We start from the raw sequence: 25,236 nt of genomic DNA on the forward strand, positions 1-25,236 counted from the left end.
AATAGCTGCGTCATTGTTTCATGACAGCGGCCGTTTGCGAAGCAACTGAACACAAGCAAATAAAACAGAAATCAACGGCTCTCTTTTCGCTAATTCACTTCTCGACATTTGCATGTGTACGACTTGTTTTTCTTCAGACAGAGGTGACGCAAATACTGTGCGCCGTCCTGGGTCAGTCCAGGAGTAGACGAGAATATTTGGTCAGGTAAAAAAAGTTTTACGCTTGGACACATAAAGCAACAATACACACATTTATCGCTTTACTGTCTCTATAAATATATACGCGAACTCATACTAGCCATCATCATCGTATGAACTTCTTGTGTGTTGTATTATCGACGTCAGACGTTGCAGACTGCGCATTCAGCTAATCTACTGTAGCTGTTGGGCTAGACACTTTAGCGAGACTATTATATTTGACAGATACGATTCATAATCGCGACCTGCAGACTGACAGTTATTGCAGAACAACATTCTCTGTGAAAATAGGTAACGTTAGTCGCGCAAAAGACACCTGAAATTTTTTTGGTTTAGCTAGCATATGAAATGACTACAGTAAAGTTATATTTGCAGATCAAGTTATAAACGCGTGCACTACGCGTTATTCCATACATTCACATATCAAATTCCAGCTGGGCAAAGCTACTGCATAAATGTAAAATGTAATATTCAGAAGATCTAATGTTATTGATAGCCTACTTCCTGTCTAACCCCTGACGTTTATTTCCTGCTATTTAATGTAGCTATTAACTATAACTTAGCTATATACACACACACACACACACACCTTTTTATATTTATTGTGTTTGACAAGCAAATGATGTGCCTTTTCTAGTGTTTTCCAAACGTTGAATACATCTGAACACATTTTCTACATCATTTATTTTCTACATTATGAACAGTTGATCACATCTGTGCTTTTTGTGATGTCTTGTAATGCAGGTATTTGTCATCCACATGGGAATGGGGGACATGAAGACACCAGATTTTGATGACCTGCTGGCAGCGTTTGACATTCCAGACATCGATGCCAAAGAAGCAATTCAGTCTGACACTGATGGCAATCATAATGAGCGCAGTGGTGTTGTTGGAAAGGAGAGAAGTGGAAGTCCATGCCTAAGACCTCCAGAAAGCCCTGAGCCTGTTGCTTTAGTTCCACATAATGACCCCTCCATGGTCAGTGTGATTGTAAAAAACAGTGTACATTCTGATGACAAAACTGAAGGGAATGTAACTGAAGGGGTCATTTCTGGTGCTGATTCCTCACATGAGTCTCCCCAGAAAGGTCCCAGCGAATATGGCCTGGTGCCACCAGATCCGTTCTTCTATAATGGACTCAAAACTGTCTCTGATGGGGCTACAGAACCCTCTCCACCACCAACTCTAACCCGGATGCAGCCCAATGGGCAACTTTGGTCTCTCTCTGCTCCTAGTGTTTCTAGTGATGACAACCAGGATGGCACTTCTTCTAAACACCCTTCTAGCGCTTTCTCCCCACCTCGGTCTTTACCCCTGACTGATCCTCCTGTCTTATCTTCACATTTAATTAATTCAGACTTTCCTCCAAGAGTTGATTGTGAGGAAGCACCACCATTAAATGGCACTTTGAGGGCAGGAGTCCGTCGACGCTTATCTGAAGATGAAGAATCTGAACCAGACCTCGGTAGCCCTGCGCTTGTCATACAAGAAAGCCCGGATTCCCAGCGGTGCTCTGCTCCCAAGGTACCACGCATGCAGCGGTCTCCTTCAAGTGTGTTTCAACCACCCTCTCCCTCATCCCCTTCCTTACCAGTTAGTAACACTCAAATCGAAGAGCCATCTGTCCAGATTCCAACACTTCTACAAAGCGGCGTTAACCCAACATCTTTGACCTCCACAAACGATCTGCCAGTTGAAGAAAAAGACGTGGAGCACATAATCGAGGAGAGAGATTCTCCTGAAAGCCCTGAGCCAGAAATCCCTCAACCTCAGCCATCAAATCAACAAGAAGCCAATGAGCCAGAACAGAAGGTCAGAAAAGAAGAAGGCCCTCAAGATCAAGTTAATGACATGAGCATAAGTGTGCAGGAGAATAGTGGTCTTCAACTAAAAACAGAGGATGGTGGAGGTGAGAAGACACAAGGGAAATCCACCAAGACTAGTTTGGTAGATTCCCCCTCTGAAGATGTCACAAGCTCCAGCAAAACCTCCTCCAAGCCTCTCAAAGTCAGAATCAAGACTGTCAAAACGACGGCTGGAAACATCACACGTTCTGTATCTAAAGTGGCTCCTAAAGGAGGGACCTCCAAGGGTCCTGGTGGCTCTAAAGTTCAAGCAGGGGCCCGTAGGATTCAGAGGTCTGGTGATGCTCCTCAAGGGCGAGCTCAGGGTTCAAAGGAGATGATGTTGCCAGTGTCCACCCTTCAGGATGCCAGCACAGCTATGTTATTTGCAGCCAGCAAGGCACAGAATCAGATGGCCACCAGTCTTTCCACCACTGCAGTCAAGATCACCAGAACATCAACCCTCCCCTCCATCACCTCTTCACCCATGCCTGGGGTTCGCGGTTTGGGGCAGAAAACAATGAATGGGAATCCTGGGACTGCCAAAGCAGCCTCCATTGTGAACAGCCCGGGAGCTGTGATCTCACGCAGTCAGTCTAGCCTAGTTGAGGCCTTCAACAAAATCCTAAACAGTAAGAATCCACTGCCAAGTTATCAGCCAGACCTCTCCATCCCACCTCCCCCAGAATGGGGTCTTCGAGTGCCCTCAACGGGATACCGTTGCCTTGAATGCGGGGATGCGTTCGCACTGGAACGCAGCCTGGCGAGGCACTACGATCGGCGCTCTATGAGGATCGAGGTGACCTGTAACCACTGCTCCAAACGCCTGGCTTTCTTTAATAAGTGCAGCCTGCTGCTCCACGCACGAGAGCACAAGGAGAAGGGGCTGGTTATGCAGTGCTCACACCTCGTCATGAGTCCTGTCAGTGTGGAGCAGATGATTGGCCAGCAGGATACCGTGCATATAGGTTTGTGTCTTTATCAGTGTTAGTGTATTTATAGATGCAGTAGCAAAAAGAATACTTATAAGGCCTTTTCTCAAAAACTTTCAATATTTTTAGACATCATGAACTAACACGACTTGTGAGTAAGGGAGTAAATATTTTAATTTTACATTGTGCACATTTTGGATCAGGCGATGTCAAAATATGGTCCACGCGGGGATGATAGGGGGTCTGTGGACAATTTGAGAGGAACCAAAAAGGTTTTACAAAATGTATTTTAAATGTTGAATTAGGATCAATTAGATTAATTCAACACACTTTTTTTCATTTCATTTTTAAATTTTGCTTTCTAAAAACCTGTCAGAAAGTTGTTGTTTTTCAATACATTAGAAAGTGTCCTGTTAAATTAAATACATATTTTTTTGCACATATAAGAAATATCATACATTTTTACCATGATTTACAGAAAACAGCCACTAAAATGTCATTGTGTAACAATCTTGTCAGTGTATTTACCACAAGAATCAGTTTATGACATATTAAAAGAATACTAATTGTAATTTTACATTTTGAAACTTTGCCACTATACCATTTTGGCCATTTGTCAGCAAGAATTTTTTTACTCATTTAGGGTGTACTCACACTAGGCGTTTTGAACCGCGCCCGAGCACATCTGACCCCCAAAGCCCGGTTCGTTTGACTAGTGTGAGCGCTCCATGCCGCACTCGGGTGCGGTTCGTTTAGCCGGCCCTGGCCCGGTTGGAAGAGGTGGGCCAGGGCACGGTTCAGTTGGGCTCGGGCGCGGCACGCATGCAGTGTAGCGTTAACCGGGCCGGAGTGCGGAATAGATCCTATTTTGTGTGCACTACTGTCATCATTACGACCGCAAACATATTCTATTACTACTACTACACTACACTTTTCAATAAACTTAATTCAATCAAGTATATTTAGGTTTATAATGGCTCTGGTTCTTACCTTATTGATGAACAGCAAATGTAGTTTGCGAATAAAGCTGCAAATGATTTAATTAACGTCAGCTGCCTCCATAATAATTCTCTGATACATACAAGTGAAAATCAATGCACAACATAAATTATAAATTAATTATTAATTATTCGACAGAAAGTCGAATAATTAGCGAAAGTGGTTTTCTCCATTATCTCGCACATGACGTAAGCGTGCTCCGTCCCAGAAAGTTTAGTGCAAGTGTGAGTGCAGGCCAGCGGGGGAGTGGGGAGGGGGGATAATCGCGCTTTATAATGGCTCTGGTTCTTACCTTATTGATGAACAGGAAATGTAGTTTGCGAATAATGCTGCAAATGATTTAATTAACGTCAGCTGCCTCCATAATAATTCTCTGATACATACAAGTGAAAATCAATGCACAACATAAATTATAAATTAATTATTAATTATTCGACAGAAAGTCGAATAATTAGCGAAAGTGGTTTTCTCCATTATCTCGCACATGACGTAAGCGTGCTCCGTCCCAGAAAGTTTAGTGCAAGTGTGAGTGCAGGCCAGCGGGGGAGTGGGGAGGGGGGATAATCGCGCTCGGGCTCGGTTCAAGGCAACCGTGCTTAGTGTGAGTACACAATGCAATAAAATTTAGTATGCTCACTTATTCTTTTATATATTTGAATACGTACAGTTCAGAATAAATATGTTGTTTCAATTTTTACATAAATATAAGTGTTACACCGAATGACAATGGAACATTATTTCACCCACATTTTGACATTTTATTCTCCCCAAACTTATTTGAAACCTTAAAAGCAGACACTTTACTTGCATTTAATGGGCTTTTTATTTTTTGTAAATTAATTCAGTGTGAATGCACTAAATTGATCAAAATTGACATGAAAGACATTTATAATGTTACAATAGATTTCATTTTCAAATAAATGCTGTTCTTTTGAACTTTTTATAAATTAATCCTGAAAAAAGTCTGCAGTTTCAATATTGATAATGATAGTCAGCATATTAAAATGATTTCTGAAGAATGTTGTGACACTGAAGACTGGAGTAATGGTAAAAGGAATAAAGTGCTTTTTTAACATATTAAAATTGAAATCAGTTGTAATAATATTTCACAATAGTATAATATTTTTGATCAAATAAATGTAACCTTGGTGAGCATAAGAGACTGAAAAAATCATACTGACCCCAAACTTTTGAACATTAGTGTTTAAATTAAAATTGAAATCAGTTGTAATAATATTTCACAATAGTATAATATTTTTGATCAAACAAATGTAACCTTGGTGAGCATAAGAGACTGAAAAAATCATACTGACCCCAAACTTTTGAACATTAGTGTTTAATAGTCTGTATACCTACTTTTATATTTTAAGAAAGGAGTTCCTCACAAAGATATTATCATATTTTGGGGTCCTTGTTATTAAAGGGGTCATATGATGCTGCTAAAAAGAACATTATTTTGTGTATTTGGTGTAATGAAATGTGTTTATGCGGTTTAAGGTTCAAAAAACACATTATTTTCCACATACTGTACATTATTGTTTCTCCTCTATGCCCCACCTTTCTGAAACGTGTCAATTTTTACAAAGCTCATCGGTCTGAAAAGCGAGGTGTGCTCTGATTGGCCAGCTATCCAAGCGTGTGACGGAAATGTTACGCCCCTTAACATACTGTGATGGCCTGTCTGGCCGGAGCGACGAGACAAAAACATTAAAACCCATTATAAACGAAGCATTTGTTGCATCCAGTGGGGACATAATTACTGATTATAATGACTTAAACTGTATTTTTACGCGTTGCGTTGCATCGTGCTGCGTAAACATAAAACCATGTCTGCATTTGTGATCGGAGAAATGACAAACAACAAGCCCTACTCTACACTGCTCAAAACTCACGTTTGAATCATCAAATTCTATAAATATAAAAACCTACTTACAGTCTGTGAGTCAGAACAGCAGGCATTGTAGTCTACTCTCCCAGGATCGGGAAACATAAAATGTGCTGCACACATCTGAATATTTGGGTTGAACTGTTCTGGAACAGTGTTGTAAATACAACTTAACCACTGATTTCTAGTCGTCTCTTCTTTTGGAAGACCAAACAAAGTAGTTTCGCTTTCACAGCGTCACACACGGCGCAAATCTTCCCACATAGTGACATAGACATGTGGGCGTTAGAACGAGCCGTTTTAGGTAGGCGTGGTTGACTCTTAACTTTTATAAAGAATATCTCTTTGGATTTGAGACTTTAGTCTTTGCAACTTTACAGATCATCTTTATGCACCAAGAGCTTGTAACACTTCAAAGAGAAATAAATAATTTAAATCGCATCATATGACCCCTTTAAAACTTTTGGAAATCCTTGTCTGGATGAAATTTGATTCTTCATTTTAGTTTACTATTTTCTTTGTCTGAACAAATTACATTTATAAAACATTTCAGAAGTAAAAACAGACATGAAACTCATAGTTGTAGGTAACAGTAGCAGGTGTGCACACAGGGATCAGGGAGCAGTCACTGTCTCAATCCACAGGGGATCTGTGCACTGCAAAACAAAGGACTCAAGCATTTGATGCAGAATAATTCAGCTGGGGCTTGTTCTTTCTGCATGCCTTTTCAAAGAGCAGTCTCTGTGCTCAGTGCATTGCAAAAGTACTCTTTAGGGAGGTTTACAGTGTTGTAGATAATTGACCACAATTATCTAGATTAGTACATTTCATTAACCCATGTCCATTTCAGAATGATTTAGCTGATATGTAATATGTGCTTACAGTACAGTCTCTTTTACAGGTGTGCTTTCTCCAGCTGCCTCCGCTCTGTCTGCCATTAAAGAAAGTGGTGTCCATCTGTCACAATCTTCTGATAACAGGTAACAGCACACTGTCAGATCATGTTTATTTGGTTTTTATGTTTGAATGAATGAGAAATAAACAAAAATGAATGGAGACTGAGTGATTAAGATGCTGCCTGGTATGTTTGTGTACTCAATGTTCTCAGCTGTACTGAGTGTTGGAGTCCATTCAAAGGGAAGGCAGAAATAGTAGCACACTTTCAAGAGGTGGAGCCTGGTGGCACTGAAACGGTGAGTGAGTGCATGTGTAGGTGTCAGGACAATAACAGTGAGCATTTTCATTTTTTTTTTGGTGGTTTATTTGGGCCAGTAGTTTTGCAGTAGTTTAGACTTGCATTTGCCCTGCTAACACTTTTTATCAAAAATGTCCTACATGCATCAGAAAAATATATTAACATTTTTTCATTGCAGTTTTTAATTATTATTTAATATTATTTAACAATAAAATACATAATAAAATGAACAATATTATTATTACAAGTTGTTAATATTACCTAAAAATGAAAATTTGCTGAAAATATATTCACCCTCAGGCCATCCAAAACGTAGATGAGATTGTTTCTTCATTGAAACAGATTTAGAGAAATTTTTAATTTGCTTGCTCTACAAATAGATCCTCTGCAGTGAATGGGTGCCGTCAGAATGAGAGTCCAAACAGCTGATAAAAACATCACAATAATCTACACAACTCCAGTCTTTCGATTTATGTCTTGTGAAGTGAAAAGCTGTGTTTGCAATAAACAAACAAATCATTAAGATTTTTTAACTTCAAACGATTGCTTCCATTGAGTATTCTATCTATAATATTGCTTTCTCCAGTGAAAATGTTGTCTCGTCTGAATCGAGAGAAATATGCACAGATCAAGCACCATTTACAAGTGAAATCATCATAACAAATATGTTGGTGGATTTTGATGTGAGAGGACAATGGTTTAAAATTTTAAAAAGTCTTAATGATGGATTTGTTTATTACAAACACGCAGATTTTCACTTCACAAGATGTTAATTGGCAGACTGGAGTCGTGTGGATTATTGCATTGTTTTTATCAGCTGTTTGAGCTCTGAGGATCCATCGGTAAGCAAGTGATGTAATGCTCAGTTTTTCAATGAAGAAAGACACTCACATACATTTTGGCTGGCCTGAGGGTGAGGAAATTGCCAGCAAATTTTCACTTTTGTGTGAACTACTTAAATATGAATTAATACTATTACATTTTGATTTCTCTCTAGTGTTGTATGCAGTGTTCTCCTCCGATGCCGCTGTGGAACTCATGTAGTGCTGCGGCTCACCGGCGGCTACATCAGCAGCTCCCTCCACTGGTTTGCCCTGAATGTGGTGTCACCTGTCAGTTTCAGGACCTCAACACTCATCTGAATCAAACCTGCCTCCACTACTCACGGCGCCTTGGATATAGGTAACCACCTAGTCATACAGACTACTAATAAAACCCTTGTTTCATCTATTGTTTTTAAAGGGGTCCTATTATGCTTTTTCACTTTTTCAACTTTAGATAGTCTGTAATGTTGCTGTTTGAGCATAAAAAAAGATCTGCAAAGTTACAAAGTTCAAAGTCCACTTCAAAAGGAGATCTTTTATTTAACTTTTCAAAAACTACAACGAACGACTCGTTTGTACTGCAACGCATATTTTCTGTGATTTGTGATATCACAAATATCGACGAATGTGTACGAGACCTGGTTGAGCGGCACTAGAGAAGGCAACGAGTGTTATCATCACTATGTCGGAGACACGCTAGCTTTCCCAAGGCAGACGAACTTAGAGGAGTTACAATCATCTGGGTTTAAATTGCGCTCAAATAGCTTTGATTTTGACACAATATTTACACTGAAGCTAGCAGGCGGCTATGGTAAGGGGCATGACATTTCCCGACCAGGTGCCGAGTGGTGCCAATCACAACACGCACTGGCCCAGCTAACCAATCACAGCTCATTTCGTATTTCAGAAGGCGGGCCTTCATTTGATACAGGAACTATTCGAGCTGTTCATGCCAGACTGGGGAGAGAGGTGTTGTAATAATGTAAAATATGTGAAAAATAATGTGTTTTTCGAACAACCTAGTATGAAAGCCTGTTCTAGTATACCCCCAAAACAAAATCAAGACTTTGTAAAAGAGCATAATAGGACCCCTTTAAAAGAGCAATTTAATGCTCATTCTCTCTCATTTTCATTGCAGATGTGCTTGTTGTCATTTGGTGTTTGGTGGAGTGAATAGTTTGAATGCTGTAAAGACTCACATGCAGACGGCTCACTGTGAGGTCTTCCATAAATGCCCCTCCTGCCCCATGGCTTTTAAATCTTCCTCTAGTGCTGAAGCCCACTGTGCCTCCCTGCATCCTGAACTCCCTGAGACAGCAAGGCAGTCCAAGTAAGTTGGGGAAACTACCTTGAAAGTGAAGCTACAGGAAATTGCAGTTAAACTTGAATTGCAGTCAAGCAACCCTTTTAAAAACAGTTAGCCTTATTTGAATGTTTGCATTTTTTTTTGAGTTGCTAATAACTATTGTTTTTTATGACAGGGAGATCTATAAATGTGTGATGTGTCGGACGGTTTTTACTCAAAAAGCATTGCTCAGTGTCCATATTGACACTCACTTAGCCAAGCAGAAGATGCACGTCTTTAAATGTCCTGAATGTAACAAGCTATTCACGCAGAGAGGTTCCCTTCTTGAGCATGTTAAGGTTTGCTTTCTATTTAGTTCGACAAAAATAAGCTCTATTCATTGACATTATGAGTGTATGACCTCATTGTAATTTGTCTTTAGGACTCTCATAGGGACTCTAGCATTTATGACACATCAGCACAGAACAACTTGGTAAAAATGGAGAGCTCTGATGGGGAGGAGTGGGGACGGGATGAAGATGAGGACAGAGGAAGAATGGCGAGAGAGGATGGGAACGCTGCTCTCCAGAGTTGGAGCTGCTCACAGTGCCAGACGCACTACACAGACAAAGAGAACTACATCACCCACATGTCTGAGCAGCATGGCAAGGTCAGGACTTCATCAGGCAGAACTCAACAATAAGGAGATTATTTGCACTGACAAAATGTTTCAATACCCCTACCTAAAAAAAAAAAAAGAATATATTTGTCAGTATTTTATACACTATCAGTGTTTCCCACAGACTTACACACTATTTGTGGCGGGTGGCATATATACATTATGCAAATTAATTCTCTGCCAGGAGGTGGTTAAAGCAGGAGATTATCAGTTTACCTGGTAACGCTGTACACAAAGCAGCGCTCTACTCACAAGCGCTGCTTTATCAGACATTACATGCAAGATTAAATGAAAATGACATCCTAAATTTTCTGAAGACAGTGGTTTCCTTCAGAAATATAGTGATATAAAAACACCCGCACCAGGTTTCGGGTTTGAAACGTGCAGTGCTCATGTTGATTCAACAAAGTCAAAGCTTTTTGGAAAATCTGTTTGTGGCGGTCAGTTTTGATATTGTGGCAGGGGCCACAAATAAAACAATGTATGGGAAACACTGCACTACTATTCAATAGATTTAAAAAAATAATAATTTTATTCAGCAAGGATGCATTAAATTGATGGAACAGTAAAGATAGTGACAGTAAGCGCCACAAATAAATCAATGTATGGGAAACACTGCACTACTATTCAATAGATTTAAAAAAATAATAATTTTATTCAGCAAGGATGCATTAAATTGATGGAACAGTAAAGATAGTGACAGTAAAGACATTTGTAATGTTATAATAAATAAAAAAAAAATGCTGTTCTTTTGAACTTTTTAGGCATCAAAGGATCCTGAAAAAATGTATCACTGTTTTCACAAAAATATTAAGCAGCACAACTCTTTTCAACTTTGAGACTAACAAAAACAATTCTTGAACACCAAATCAAGATATTAGAATGATTTTGGAATTAGTTTTTTCTTTGTTAAATTGGAATGGTTTCCAATTTGTCCTGAACCAACAAACCTAAACTAACAATGTTTCATCATGATTTTTTATTTTTTTTGGAAGGAACTGAAGAAGTTTCCATGCACTCTTTGTGAAGGGTCCTTCTCTTCATCGTCAAGTTTAAGACGCCACATTCGTGTCAAGCACAAAGGCATCAAAAGAGCGTTTTATTGCCAGTGAGTAAAAAATATTCAGCAGCATATTTTCTTTTATAACTTTTTTTGTTTGTCTTATTTTCAAAGGCATTTACTGTCATTTCTTGTTATGAAGACTCTGTACAGGTGGGAAGAGGAGTTTCAGCAGTAAGCTGATTCTTGAGAAACATATTCAGGCTCAGCATGGAGGAGACAGAGGAGCAGCCACACAGAGTCAGGTAAGAGCTCAAATACACTCTAAGATGAACAAAACACGTCCAAAGCCATGATCACCTGACAGTGATTTTTGTTGCTTAAGTTCATCGTAACATTCAGCTTTTGAAATTCACCTCGTTTCTTCACTGATCATGTATGTGACCCTGGACCAGTCATAATTGAGATTTATACATCATCTGAAAGCTGAATAAATAAGCTTTCCATTGATGTATGGTTTGTTAGGATAGGACAATATTTAGACAATATTTGGCAGAGATACAACAAATTTGAAAATCTGGAATCTGAGGGTGCAAAAAAATCAAAATATTGAGAAAATCGCCTTTAAAGTTGTCCAAATGAAGTTAGCAATTCATATTACTAATCAAGAATTAAGTTTTGATATATTTATGGTAGGAAATTTACAAAATATCTTCATGGAACATGATCTTTACTTAATATCCTAATGATTTTTGGCATAAAAGAAAAGTCGATAATTTTGACCCATACAATGTATTGTTGGCTATTGCTACAAATATACCTGTGCTACTTATGACTGCTTTTTGGTCCAGGGTCACATATATATATATATATATATATAGAGAGAGAGAGAGAGAGAGAGAAAGAGAACGCTTTGTACATACCGATACCGGGCTGCACAATAAATCGCATGCGATATTTAATGCGCATCTTGTCAGAAAGCCGGTTCTGTAATCAGCGGTGCCGGCTTTACTGATAAGATGTGCGTTAAATATCGCATGCGATTTATCGTGCAGCCCTAGCTTCAAAGCAGCTTCACAATAATAAACAAGAAAATAACAGAAGCAATGTTGCAAACTTCATAAATTGAGAAAACAATAGTGTCATTGTTCAGCTCCAGTTAGTTCAGTTTAGTTTGTAAATTATGAAATTTAGTGACAAGCAGCTCTTCAGAAGCTTGAAGTCAGTTCAGTGTTGATTCAGTTCTCTCAAAATGAATCAATTATGAAACAAATTCAAATTTCTCAAACATAAAGTCAAACTTTTTACAACTTTATCAAGTAACTGGACACAATTTAACTAGAGTAAAGCTCATTGAAAGTGAACGACTTCCTGTAGTTTTGGCACAGTAAGTCACTTTCAGTGTGTCTCTCTCACTTTCAGGCAGTTCCTCGTATCACAGATGCAGCTGACAGCTCGTCTGAGCATGATGGTGGTCCTGGCACTTTGGGCGGGGCCTCAGTTGAAGCAGAAAGCCAATTGGCCGAGAGCAGCCTGACCAGGCCTGGCAGAGGAGCTGCAGCTGAGGAGCAGGAAACCGCAGGATTCCGCTGCATGCCGTGTGGTTTTACCACAGAGCACAGAGAAGAGTTTCTCCAGCATATTGTTTGTCACCGTGACGGGGGCAGCAGCTTTCAGTGTCAGCAGTGCGGTGCGTGTTTCGCATCCTCCTCCTCTCTCAGCAGGCATCTCTTCATCAGCCATCGCGTGCGTGATTCCCGCTCCGAGCGCGCCGAGGTGTCTCCTGTCACTGGTTCAAATTCTGTGACCTCTGACTCCGCAGTTGCAGCAGGGTCCCCAGGGTCACCCTCGAGTGTAGGGGGGACACAGGCGGAGGATGGGGAAGGTAAGCACACCTGTAAGGTGTGTGGACGTTACTTTAGCAAACCTGCTGATCTTAATACACACTTCAGAACTCACGGCATGGCCTTCATCACCGCATACAAAACAGACAAACCAGCGTAGAGACAGGAAAGGGTGAGACTCATGAAACCTGTCAAGAACATGTCACCCCAAAATCAACAACAAAAAACAAGAAATTATGTTTTCCTTAAAGAAAATTAAGCATAATTGAAGTGATATTTATTTTACTTTGTGACTTTTCGATTTTAATTAAGCACACCAATTCTCATTACTGTAATGCTTAAAATGTATGTAAAAAACATTTGTAATTTATTTATATAATTTATAGCCCTTTATGCCGATTTAAATAAAAAAACTACAGCATCACAGATAATAAATTAACCAATAACAAATTACTGTATTACGTGAATGAATATCTAATTACAGAAAATCTCAAAAGTAAAATGTTAAGATTAAGATAGACCGTTTTCATGAGAAAATGTACTTAATTGTAATGTTTAATTTCATTCAGGTAGATTTCAATTTCTTAATGCAAAATATAATTTCTTGTATTTATTTTTGGGGTGTTTCTGTAAGATTCAGCATAAGGCGTGTATGTAATTGAAAGTCTGCAAATTATAAACATTTGGGGTTGTCACAGGCTTTTAACACTCCACATTCTCACCTAAAAACTAGAGAAATACACTGCATCAGGGCAATCCATGTTTGTAATAACATGTAGTAACTCTGCTAGACAAGTTTCGTAAAAACACAGAAGAGGAGACAAGTAATACTATAGAGGAATGATTAGGTTTGATCAACCTAAAAAGTGATTGCTACTAGCTCTTAATTGATCTGAGAGGTTGAGAGACACTGAGCATCATATTGAGAGTGTCATACACACATTTACCAGCCCTGCTAAATTCCTGTGCCTACTGATTCCATTGTACAACAGTCCGTTTTCTCTAATGCAAAATGCAGCTGCTTATATAGATATAATACTGTAATTACTAATAGTTTAGCACAGCCAAATGCTCCCAAATCAGGTCACTCCTTTGTGCTTGAATTATTTTTATGTTTAATGTTTGTATTTCTTCTATTTGTGTTTCCACAGAGGCATTAAAATCAGGAAACTTGCTGAATAGTTGCTGATCTTTAGAATGAGAACAAAAAAAGTGCCTTCTTCATTTAGTCTAAGGTTAAGATTACTGTTAAAGTTTGATTAATTTGATTAAAGTAAGCAGATGATTTGAAAGAGTTGAGTTATTTTGATGTTTGCGCTGGAATTATGTTTTATTGGTGCCTTACATATCTTGTCTACTGGTTTTCTTTTTAAAGATGATTAGTATAGATTTGTTTTACTGTAACCTCCTGAATTTTTCTGGCTGTTTCATATGGATTGTGTTGAGATAAATAAAAAACTGTAATGGCTAAATCACTACTCTATGCCTTGTTATAGTCTACTGTATATACTCATTTGATAAACCTATCAAAAATAAAAATGTTTTTTCAAGTTCAGTCCTGTAAAACTTAAAATGTTGCTATTGTAGTTTTTACAGTAAAGTTCTGGCAACTACATCTTTTTTTATACCAAGTATTTCTTTTTTTTTCCTACGGTGTACTATTTATATTTTAAAATAATTATTTTCTATTTTAATATATTTAAAAAATGTCAGCAGCCATCTTCAGTGTCACATGATCGTTCAGAAATCATTCTAATGTGCTTATATATATATTTTTTATTATCAGTGTTGAAAATGGTTGTGCTGCTTAATATTTTAGTGGAAACCATGGTGCATTTTTTTCAGGATTCTTTGATCAATAGTTCTTAAAGCACAGCATTTATTTGAAATGGAAACGTTTTAGAGCAATGTCTTTACTGTCACTTTTGATCAAATTAATATGTCCTTGCTGAGTAAAAGTATACATTTCTTTGAAAACAAAATCTTATTGGCTTCAATGATAATGTATATTGCATATCTTGATATTTGCAAGGCATTTGGGAGTTTGAGTGACCAGATGCGTTTCATTTAGCTTAAACTCTTTGATGATAAATGAGGTATAATAGCTATTTTGAATAATTTACATAACCCCTTTACAATAATTTACATAACTCCTTCATGTGACAACAGCAGACAAAGACAAGGTAGATGGCTTGTGCACCTGACGAAAGGTTGGCATGAACTTCGGGTCATCAGAAGCTATGGTTCGCTTCTACACCACATGAGGGTGTGAAAGTGTCACCTTTGACTTCAAATCTCACACTTACTCTCTGTACAGACAGATCTTTATTAACCCTTATGTTTGGGTATAAATGATTTGAAATAGAACACAACCTCTAACTAATACAAACATTTAACTGCAATTAAATAACTGATAATAAAACTACATCTTAGATACACTTTAATGAAGTATACACAGTGTTTACTGTCTCTCATAGAATAATAATAGATGTCCATTTGAAAATACCTAAATAGCAGTATTATCAAATATAGTTTCTCTCTAAAATACATTTAATAAGTTAAAGATGGGCTAGACCCAAATTTTATCAAACCACCATCTCACCATCTTGTACTATCTTTGGTTATGGTCTAAGCGCAAAGTTTAAATGTGCAATCAGTGACTTGTTGAAGTTTCGAAACAAAGCAATTATAACGTTTCTTAAATCTACTGGTTTGCTGGTTGATCATACACATGGCATCCTATGGCCTTTGACTCTTCTGCTCCTTAGAGAATGTATCCAAACAACAGCAGTGCAATGGCCTGCATGAGGAGGACACATCCTGCCATGCTCTCTACAGCTGCACCTGGAGTACGAAGAGAAACATATTTGTAAATTTGTTTTATAATTATTTTTTTACGAATAAAAGATCCATTCAAATGTAATGGTCATTATTTAGTAGAATTTAAAAAATAATAATAATTCTGGGTCACATTGAGATTATTAAAGGGGTGGTTGATTGCGATTTCACTTTTTTTAAAGGTGAGTGTGTAATGTTACTGTTTGATCATAAACAATATCTGCAAAGTTACGAAGCTGAAAGTTCAATGCAAACGGAGATATCGTCTTTTAAAATTCTGGCAGTTTAATGCCTACAAAAACGGCTGGTAGGGACTACAACAAGTTACTTCCCGGGGTCGTGACGTAACAAACCTAGATAAACCCCGCCCTCGGGAAAAGGCAGCAAAGGGGGCGAGGCCATGCTGCGCTGCTTTAGAGAAGAGAAAGAGAAAACTAGAGGTGCACGTAAAAATCTATTCATGTATGAATCGCGATTCTGTCTTAACGATTCTAATGGATTCACAAGTTTCAAAATCAATGTTCTAAAGTAGCAGTTCTTAATACTGTTCCTCGCGTCCGCTGCTCTACACACGCTCTGCATCTCTCTCTCTCTCTCTCTCTCTCTCTCTCTCTCACTCATTCAGCTCAGCTCCAACAATGAACTGTTCCAATTATACACTTATTTTCACATAGCTATGAGAAGCCTTAAACATGGATGTGCGTGCAGTTGCCGTATTGTATTAAAGCTTTAATCAGGATAAAACCGTATATTAAAAGCTAACATAAGCAGTAGCATTTACAAATAACAGCGTATCTAAAAGTATGAGACAACAACAAATAAAAAACATAGGCCTACCATTAAAAGCCTTGCTTGCACAGGTTCTGCAAGATCCTCTTCAATAATATCCTCTGCTTCTCAGTCGGGCTCAAACTGATAAGCGATATTAACGACGCCATTGTTTACAATACAACCGGAGCACATGCCGCTGAGGTGAGGGGCGGGGCGCTTAGATGTGCACTAGAGGCGGTTTAGCCAATCACAACACACTGGCTAGCTAACCAATCAGAGCCCATCACCTATTTCTGAGGACGGGGCTTCATAAAAGCGGGAAATGATCAGCGTATTTCTCAGAGAAGGGACAGAGTGGTGTGGAATAAAGGTAAATTATGTGGGGAAAACACATGGGCATTAACACATGTTAGACTGCACCCCATCAACACAATCAAGCCCAGAAAAAAAACAATTTAACCACCCCTTTAAGAATAATTTGTGGATGACTATCACCAAACAGGTTTCCTGACCCTTTTCCTGTCACTTACCTCCTTTTAGTGGCAGTGGGGCTGATCCACCAGAGCTTGGACTGGAGATTCCAGTGGAGATTCCAGTGGAGTTTCCAGTGGAGTTTCCAGTGGGCACTTCAGTACGTGCAGTTTTCAGTCCCACAGCTTCATCCAGTGCAGCCTTTTGATCGACCCTCAGCCCTGAACGCTGAGCCTCTGTTACTGCGGCAGCATTGTCAGGACCCAAAGCCTTCAACTGGCTGACCGACAGTGCCTGATCACAAATGACAAGAGTCACTTTTTCTTTTCTTACAGAGCAACTCAATTAAAGGGATACTTCACCCAAAATTCTCTCATCATTAACTTACCCTCCTCAATCAATCTCTGGGTTCATATAATGCAAGTGTATGGTACCTCCAAAGTTGACACTTTAAAAACCACACAAAGCAAACATGACGGTAAACCATATTGACTCTAGTTGATGAATCAATACAGTTGAGGTCAAAAGTTTACATTCCCCTTTCAGAATCTGCAAAATGTTAATTATTTTACCAAAATAAGAGGGATCATACAAAATGCATGTTATTGTTTATTTAGTACTGACCTGAATAAGATATTTCACATAAAAGATGTTTACATATAGTCCACAAGAGAAAATAATAGTTGAATTTATAAAAATGACCCCGTTCAAACTGTTAATACTGTGTTCTTAAGAATTACAGAAGGTTCAAACTGATGCCCCAGAAGGAAAAACCATGCATTAAGCCGGGGGTGAAAACTTTGGAGATGTGTAAATTTTTGTTATTTTGCCTAAATATCATATTTTTTAAATTTAGTACTGCCCTTCAGAGGCTTCAGAAGATACTTACATGTTTCCCAGAAGACAAAATAAGTTAAATTTACCCTGATCTTCAAATTCAAAAAGATTTCACCCCCCGGCTGTTAATGCATAATTTTCCTTCTGGAGCATCAGTAAGCGTCTGAACCTCTGTAATAGTTGCATATGAGTCCCTCAGTTGTCCTCAGTGTGAAAAGATGGATCTCAAAATCATACAGTCATTATTGGAAAGGGTTCAAATACACAAAAATGCTGGAAAGCCAAAGAATTTGTGGGTCCTGAAGGATTTTTCTGTAGAACAGCAGGCAGTTGAACTGTTCAGGACAAACAAGGGACTCGTGAACAACTATCACTAAACAATACCTGGATCATTCAGGTATCAACATAGTATTAAGAATCAAGGGGATGTAAACTTTTGACCGGGGTCATCACAGCTATTATTTTATCTTGTGGACTGTAAATGAAACAGTGGGTGTGTGTGAGAGAAAAATACCAATAATTTTAACTTTTGACACTATAAACCATTGCATCTGGCCAACTTTCAGAATTTGTGAAACTTGTGTGAGAAGTGAAGGTCCTCTGTGCTTCCAAATCACTTATATCATGTTTTTTTTCTCACAATTGTTTCACTTCAGAAGACATTGATTCATCAACTGGGATTGTATAGATTACTGTTGTGTTCGTTTTTTCACGATTTTTGAATCATCAACTTTGAGAGAGTCATCCATTTGCATTATGTGGACTCAACAGAGATACATTGTTTTTCTAAAAGTCATCTACGACGGCACGAGGGTGTTAATGCTGAAAGAATTTTCTTTTTTTGGGTGAAGAATCCCTTTAAGAAGTAGCCAAATATAAAATACGCAGCAAGAAATAAAACATGAAAGTCTGCAAACAAGAGATTAAACTTACAGCTAAGCGATCCGAGGATATGAGAGGGATGGCGGATGGCTGAATGAATGGCAGGACGGTTGAATTTAGACTTCCCAGCTCGACAGCACTTAAACCAGCTAGAAAAACATGGAATGACAAAGGCAGCTCTCACATTTTAAGCTTGAACTAGTCACGTGTAAATATTCAGGTTTATCACTTGGTGTCCTTTGTAACTCACCAATAATGTTGCCCATAATGCTGACTTGAGCTTCAGTCCAGGTGTGTGATTTTCCAAATGCAGCCACTGCCTTTTCTTTTAGATGCTCTCTAATGTTCAGAGGACAAGGAGCACGGCCCACCGCCTCTACTGACTCCCTGAGAAGCACACACATCACAGGAAATCACAATGACCAGGTCTGTACACAGCAGTTTTGTTGTGCTGTAGGGTAAACAAATATACTTAAAATTGAGAATATAGCCATGAATGTGGAAGTGTTTCTAACCTGAAGCTGAGGGGATTGAGCTGATTGATCTGGCCAGGTTGTAGACCACAGATAAACTGTCCCAGACCCACCATCTCCAGCTGTCCTAATCTAGACACGTTGATTCCAGCCACCCCTTCAAAGGCCTGCCAGACTGCTGTCCTCTGCAGAATTCATCATTTTCATTTGTTTTTGTATATTTTTAATACAAATGTGTATATTTAATATATGCTAAAAAAAAATGAATTCAAGTGTTCAGGGTCGGTAAGATTTTTAAATGTTTTTGAAAGAAGTCTTTTATGCTAACTAAAACGGAATTTATTTAATCAGAAATACAGTAAAAGCAATAATATTGTGAAATACAATTTCAAATAACTATTTTAAATGTAATTTATTCCTGTAATGGCAAAGCTAAATTTGTAGCAGCCTTTACTCCAGTCTTCAGTGCCATGATCCTTCAGAAATCATTCTGATATGCTGATCTGCTGCTCAAGAAACACCTAATATTATTATCAGTGTTGATAATGTAACTGTGAAACTCAGACGTCTTAAACATCTTTACTGTCACTTTTGGTCAATTTAATGCATCCGTGCTGAATAAAAGTTAATTTCTTACTGAGCCCAAACCTTTGCACAGTAGTAAATAAATAAATAATGTTTATTTCATAACATTTCTTTTACTACAAGTTTTATATATAAATTCTAGATGCTGTTTGGTGACTGAATGTGTGTGTTTGTATTACCTGTGTCTGGGTAAAGTTGCAGGTGGTCATAGTCTCAAGAGTGTCCAGTGAGGCAGTGCTGAGGTTGCCTAGCTCTTCAGCACTGAAGCTCTGGCAGATGCAGCCCAGATCAGCAATCTGGGACTCATTCAACATAGACACACTCCCCCATGCCTGCCATATACAATAGACATTGTCTTTGACCACTGAAGTCAAGCTGTAAAGGTTTTCTTAGATTCTGTTGTGTATATATATTGTGTATATATTGAAATTTAATTTGCGGGGTTTGTGTGTGTGTGTGTGTGTTTGTGTGTACCTCCAGAGTTTTTGCTCTGAGTGCAGCCAGTTGTTCTGTGCTGTAGTTGGTTATCTCTCCTAATGTTGGCACAACATCTTTGAAAGTCTGCACAGTCATTTTACTGAACTGGGTGGGAGTCCAGTATACATTCCCCTGTTTGAGATCCTCAATATATGGGAGCGTGGGCTCTATTGGAGTGGACACCACTTCAAAGAAAGAAATACAAATGGCATATTGTTAGATATCACTAACATTTCCTCTATTGATTATTCTGGTTGTTTCACATGCACTCTCTGGCACACCTACCTTCACGCTTCCTGCGGTTTTGTAGTGTGCTACTCGTTTTGAGGTCAAAAAGTTTGCGATGAAGTGCAGAGAGATCAAACCAAGAGCGGAACTCCTTTGGAGGAGGAACCACAGGCTGACTGGGCAAACTGTCCATCAGGTCTGACAGATATGACTTTACCCAGCTCTGCAAGACAGATGAGCGGAATGGAGGGATGGATGGGTAAATTAAAAAGAAATAAATAATAAAATTATGGCCATTTAAAATAAAATTAAGGAAACAATTATTCATTTATTTATTCATAAGTAAAAAAAATAATAGATAGATGATAGATAGATAGATAGGTAGATAGATATATAGATAGATATTATAGTTTTATAGTTATTTAATGTTAAATAAAATATATATATAAATTAAAAATACATAAATAGCTGTGAGAATGTTTAAAAAATCTATTCAAAAATGTTACACTTAATACTAATATTTATAACAATAATATTTAATTATATTATAATTATTATTAAAAAATATATAATATAGCAATTACATATTAATACAAATGCAATAATTAAAATATTATTTTTTAATTATTTGAACAATAATTAAATTCATTTTACATTAAATACATTTTAAATGATGTACATTTAATCCTACTTTTTCATAATCTACTGGTCAACAGCATTGCTGAGATTCTTACTTTGGGTGGCAGCTTTTCAATGGCAGTGTCATTAAGTAACAAAAGTGGCCCAAGCACCCTCATATCTTCCTCTGACCATAAAGTAGTGTCCCTTGTTAAAAAAAGACACATGTATCATTAACAGCAATGCAAAATTGCTAATTGCATTAACTCTTAAGGCTAGAGAAGAAGGATGTTTAAAGTGAGGAATTTTTCAAATGTTTAAAATGCACTTGTTTTGAAGCCACTGCAGGCACAGTCTCTTTAACAATGAAACAACTAGAAAATGTGGGATGTGGGTTGTGTGACGCCAATGTGGGTTATGTGTGATTTTGCACATGCCGTTACCCATAGGTGGTCGTAAGCAGTCTGAACAGATGCTCTCTGTGCTGTTGCTGGATATACTGACAGGAGGCGAGAGCCTGCAGGGTGGAGTTCAGAGCCGCGGGGTTCAGAGAGGAAATCCAGGCTGGGTCTAACTCACACACCAGAGGGCCTAGAGTCAAAACCTCTGCCGCAGACAGATCAGATGAGTTGCTCTTCTGCACAGATGCAGGATACAGATTAGGACAGTGCCTGCAGTAGTAGTACAGAAGAATCCTTTTCCTTTTCTGCTGATGTCACATGGTCTGCATTGTCTACTGGATAATGTTAGGCATCAGCCATTTGTATTCTACTGTGCTTCTTTTCTATTGTTTTTCCATGTAAACATCCTATAAATGTGTGCGTTTCTAAAAGCAAAAATGTGAGACTGTGAAAAAAAAACAAGGTCTAGAGACATGTTACTAACTTTTAACTTGAGCACTGTTTATTTTAGAACTCTGGGTCATGCATGAGATGCTGCAAAAGATGCTGTGCAAGACGCGATCCCATGCACAAAGGTCAATCACTTCCACAAAGAAAGTCAATGAAAAAAGAGCAGTGAAATGCAAAAACGTGAAACACAGGGTAGTAGAATGAAAGAAAAAAAGGTCTCCAGGTGTGTTTTTTAAAAAATTGTTCTTATAAGGTTCTCTTACTTGGGTATGTGTTTTCTTTTATTTATGTATATATTTTTTATGTATTGTTCTGTATTAAAACAAATGCAAATAAATATATTTTGAAAAAAAAAAAGTGTACTGTGACGCCTATTAAGTCTGACTGGATTGTGGTATGTATTGCACACCATCCAATCAGTTCATGATGGATAAGTCTCACCCTCATTTTTTCTTGTTAAATATTCTCTTTTACTCAGAAATGCATCACATTACAGAACTGAAATGGCTTGCAGCCAGCAACACGCTAACTTTAGATGTGCGTGGGTTATTTTGGACAGGAGAAGAAAAGCCTGTGTATATGTGTGCACATATTACCAGGCAGCTGATGGCTCTTTTGGTAAGTGCACTGCGTGCTGGAGAGCTGTTTGGCAGAGAGGACAGGTTGACTTGATTCATTTTCTCCATGAAAGCAGGACACACAGCATCGGACAGGTTTTGAATCTTCTCCACTCTGAATGTGTCATGACAGTATGGATAGTGTGAGAGGGGACAAGTAAAAAAATAAAAACGTGTCTGTCTTAGCATATGATTTAAACTGAAGTTAAATTCAATTTGAACGCATTTAACTTTTATGCATATACAGCACTGTTCTGTTCTTACGGTAGATGGATGAGCAGCACAGCTGGGATGGCCTGGAGCTCAGAGTTTTTAATGTCACTGAAATATCCTGGTCTCTGTTCCTCCAGACTTGCAAAGAGTTTTTGAGCGGTACAGCGAATCTAAGAATGAAAAGGAGATCGGGATGGGAAAAACAATGTTTTTTTTTTTCTATATTTAATCATGGAAAATTGGCAGAGCTGATGAAAGACGGTGCGTGAAAGCATGATGAATATGTGATGTTTACTTGAACCCTGGAGAGCCATGCGCAGGAATTGTTAAGTGTCTTTGCCATTTCCAAAGCATCAGTTCGATTGATTTTTTCAATCATTTCACAAGTGACACCCTGTACAGCCTGACCCAGCTTCCTGTTGAAAACACCATGAGCTTGATCAGGATATTACATCTTAAGGCTGTAATTCACTACATAATTTTTCACAAGATTTTTGCCCTGATTTGCAGTATGGACAACTCAACACTAGCTGTTGAAAATCAAAGTCAGTCTGCAGATTCTAAGCAGTCAACGTTGACAGATTTCACAGAAAATTGCGTAGTGTAGGCTATGAGGGGTATAGACTCCAATTTTTTAGCCTCAGACTGTAATCCAGTCAGAGGCTATCAAATGTTTCATACTTGAAGCCAATTTTAGAACATTTTATCTGATTGTTTTAGTTTATCATGCATTTCCTAGCAATTCGAGGCACACATTTCTGCATGAGTTTATTGTGGTCAGAACGACCTGAAAGTCAAGTAGTGTGTGATCCTCAGTCGATGATGCCCAGTTTTTCTCTGTAACCATTTACAAAGTCGGCAAGTGTATGATGCTCCAATTTTAAAATCTGCCCCAATTTTGCAATCTGCTCCAATGTTAAAAAGTCATATATTTTATTCCAGCCTTTATGCAGACATTTATTTTTATTAAGATGCAATTCTGCTCACAAGTTTATATAAATTATTTATCATTAAAAAATAAGAGGGATTTTTTTTTATTTAGTAGCAGTTTCATTTTCATTTAGTTTTCTTTCTTTTTTTAAAGATCTTATCTATCTTATTTTAAAAAATCCTTCTAGGTCTACATAAAGTACACAAAGCATAGCTTAGCATGTATTATGTTGCAATCATATACTGTAGAGTCTCACCCTAATTCTCCAAGGCTGATCTTATTACCCAAAATCTTCTTCAGAAGGAAAACTGACTACAGAGAGAAATAAGGACATTAGAGAAACATGAATGTAGAGGTAATGGATTTGGATTTTTATATTACTATCAAGTGTGTATACTTGAGTACGAGTCCAGCCGCGTCCCTGCAGCTGATCCACAGAGCTGAGGTCTGCCTTCTCCAGCGTGGACAGGGACAGAGAAGAGAGGAGAGAATCTGGCAACCTCTTCACCAGTTCAGATGCATTTACATCACGACGGAACTGTGGATTCGATAAAACCAAGAGAGAGAGCAGAATCAAGGATGAGGGATTTCACTGATAGTTTGGTCACTTTTTTATTCTTCTTATTTGGGGAAGCTTTTCCATCTCTTTCTGAATGAACTCATCTTATTCTTACCGCTTCCAGTAGTGCAGTTCTTTGTAGGGAGGACATCTTCTCACTCATAGTGTTCAGGGCTTGATTTCCCAGCAGCCCTTCTGCCTTCACATTCTTGAGGAGGGAACTGGCCACCCCTCTCACCATCGTACCCAGAGACAACAACTTCTCACCACTTAAATTCTACAAAAGACAACATTCTTGTGAAAACAATATATATATATATATATAAGGAACAAAACTCAGCTCTATAAACTGAGCTGAAAATCTAACCTTAGCAGCTTCCAACAGTTTCTTAGCCAGAGTCTTAGCTTGAGCTGGGCTCCAACTGGCCTGACTCAAGTTGGTGAGAATGTTGTTCAGGTCCTCAGAAGAGACGCTGGACAGCCAGGAAAGAGGAAGGGCAGACACGGCGGATCCCAGAGACTGCAGAATCTCAGGAGAGGAGGAACTGCTATCTTTCTCCAGAATGTTCTGTACTAGCTGTCTTTTCACCTGAGGGAGGGTTGAGGGGAAGAAAAAGTAACATTACAGTTATGCTACAGGAATTTGGGAGCAATAGCGATTGAATAAAGTGGCAGTTCTGACCTTGCCTATTTCAGGGTTGTTACAGGCATCAATCTGAGACAGCAGTTTTCTGCTAAGATTCAGATTCAGAGACTGTGCACCATCAAAGAAACAAGCCAGAGAGCCCAGTCTGTGAAAAAGTAAGAAGTTGATGAAACAGGAGTTCAGGATGTGATCCTTGGAGACCTGTTTCCATATCAGAGTAAATAAACTAAAAGCATAATGAGACTTTATATTTTGTAACTCTGTTTCAAACAATTGAGACTTTATATTTCATAGTGTGACTTCAAATCTCACTGTTGTGACTTTATATATTATAAATACAATGTTATTTTTTGTAATTGCAACTTTGTTTCTACTAATTGCAACTTAATACTTCAGTGTGACTTTTTATCTAAAATTTGAGACTTTTTTCTCATAACTGTGGCTTAAATTTCACAATGTGAATTTATATCTAGAAATTTTGAATTTGTTTGTCATAATTGCACCTTAGATTTTACAATGTGACTTGTATATCTTGAAATTTCAACTTCTTTCCT

At 38.2% G+C, this 25,236-nt stretch overlaps 2 protein-coding genes across 4 annotated transcripts in view; one reads left to right on the forward strand and one right to left on the reverse strand.

Annotated features, from left to right (window-relative positions):
* znf687a (zinc finger protein 687a) overlaps positions 1-25,236 on the forward strand; it is a 26,305-nt gene continuing 1,069 nt past the window's right edge. The window contains exons 1-13 of one of the 3 annotated variants that reach the window (XR_001607551.1): positions 1-205; positions 943-3,010; positions 6,760-6,838; positions 6,967-7,051; positions 8,051-8,235; positions 9,016-9,207; positions 9,359-9,521; positions 9,605-9,832; positions 10,837-10,949; positions 11,044-11,146; positions 12,264-12,726; positions 13,837-13,920; positions 14,742-14,745. Coding sequence is in view for 2 of the 3 variants with exons in the window: in XM_016260129.1 (XP_016115615.1) it covers positions 958-3,010; positions 6,760-6,838; positions 6,967-7,051; positions 8,051-8,235; positions 9,016-9,207; positions 9,359-9,521; positions 9,605-9,832; positions 10,837-10,949; positions 11,044-11,146; positions 12,264-12,845 (3,783 nt within the window). In the remaining variant the exon portion in view is untranslated. Of the gene's footprint in view, positions 206-942; positions 3,011-6,759; positions 6,839-6,966; positions 7,052-8,050; positions 8,236-9,015; positions 9,208-9,358; positions 9,522-9,604; positions 9,833-10,836; positions 10,950-11,043; positions 11,147-12,263; positions 13,066-13,836; positions 14,189-14,741; positions 14,746-25,236 lie in introns of those variants that run through there. The other 2 variants (XM_016260130.1, XM_016260129.1) reach the window with 2 other exon arrangements.
* Positions 15,160-25,236, reverse strand: part of otoa (otoancorin) — a 14,641-nt gene continuing 4,564 nt past the window's right edge. Inside the window, exons 11-28 of the mRNA XM_016260123.1 lie at positions 24,719-24,827; positions 24,404-24,625; positions 24,152-24,313; positions 23,875-24,015; positions 23,734-23,789; positions 22,842-22,962; positions 22,598-22,716; positions 22,313-22,448; positions 21,309-21,502; positions 20,982-21,072; positions 20,305-20,470; positions 20,017-20,204; positions 19,722-19,874; positions 19,000-19,142; positions 18,735-18,871; positions 18,536-18,633; positions 16,825-17,059; positions 15,160-15,529 (exon numbers count right to left, since the gene is read on the reverse strand). Of these exons, the coding sequence (XP_016115609.1) occupies positions 15,450-15,529; positions 16,825-17,059; positions 18,536-18,633; positions 18,735-18,871; positions 19,000-19,142; positions 19,722-19,874; positions 20,017-20,204; positions 20,305-20,470; positions 20,982-21,072; positions 21,309-21,502; positions 22,313-22,448; positions 22,598-22,716; positions 22,842-22,962; positions 23,734-23,789; positions 23,875-24,015; positions 24,152-24,313; positions 24,404-24,625; positions 24,719-24,827 (2,551 nt within the window). The 3' untranslated portion in view covers positions 15,160-15,449. The remainder of the gene's footprint in view (positions 15,530-16,824; positions 17,060-18,535; positions 18,634-18,734; positions 18,872-18,999; positions 19,143-19,721; positions 19,875-20,016; positions 20,205-20,304; positions 20,471-20,981; positions 21,073-21,308; positions 21,503-22,312; positions 22,449-22,597; positions 22,717-22,841; positions 22,963-23,733; positions 23,790-23,874; positions 24,016-24,151; positions 24,314-24,403; positions 24,626-24,718; positions 24,828-25,236) is intronic.

This window comes from Sinocyclocheilus grahami, unplaced genomic scaffold, assembly GCF_001515645.1.
Source record: "Sinocyclocheilus grahami isolate Dianchi unplaced genomic scaffold, SAMN03320097.WGS_v1.1 scaffold2006.1, whole genome shotgun sequence".
NCBI classification, from domain to species: Eukaryota; Metazoa; Chordata; class Actinopteri; order Cypriniformes; family Cyprinidae; genus Sinocyclocheilus; species Sinocyclocheilus grahami.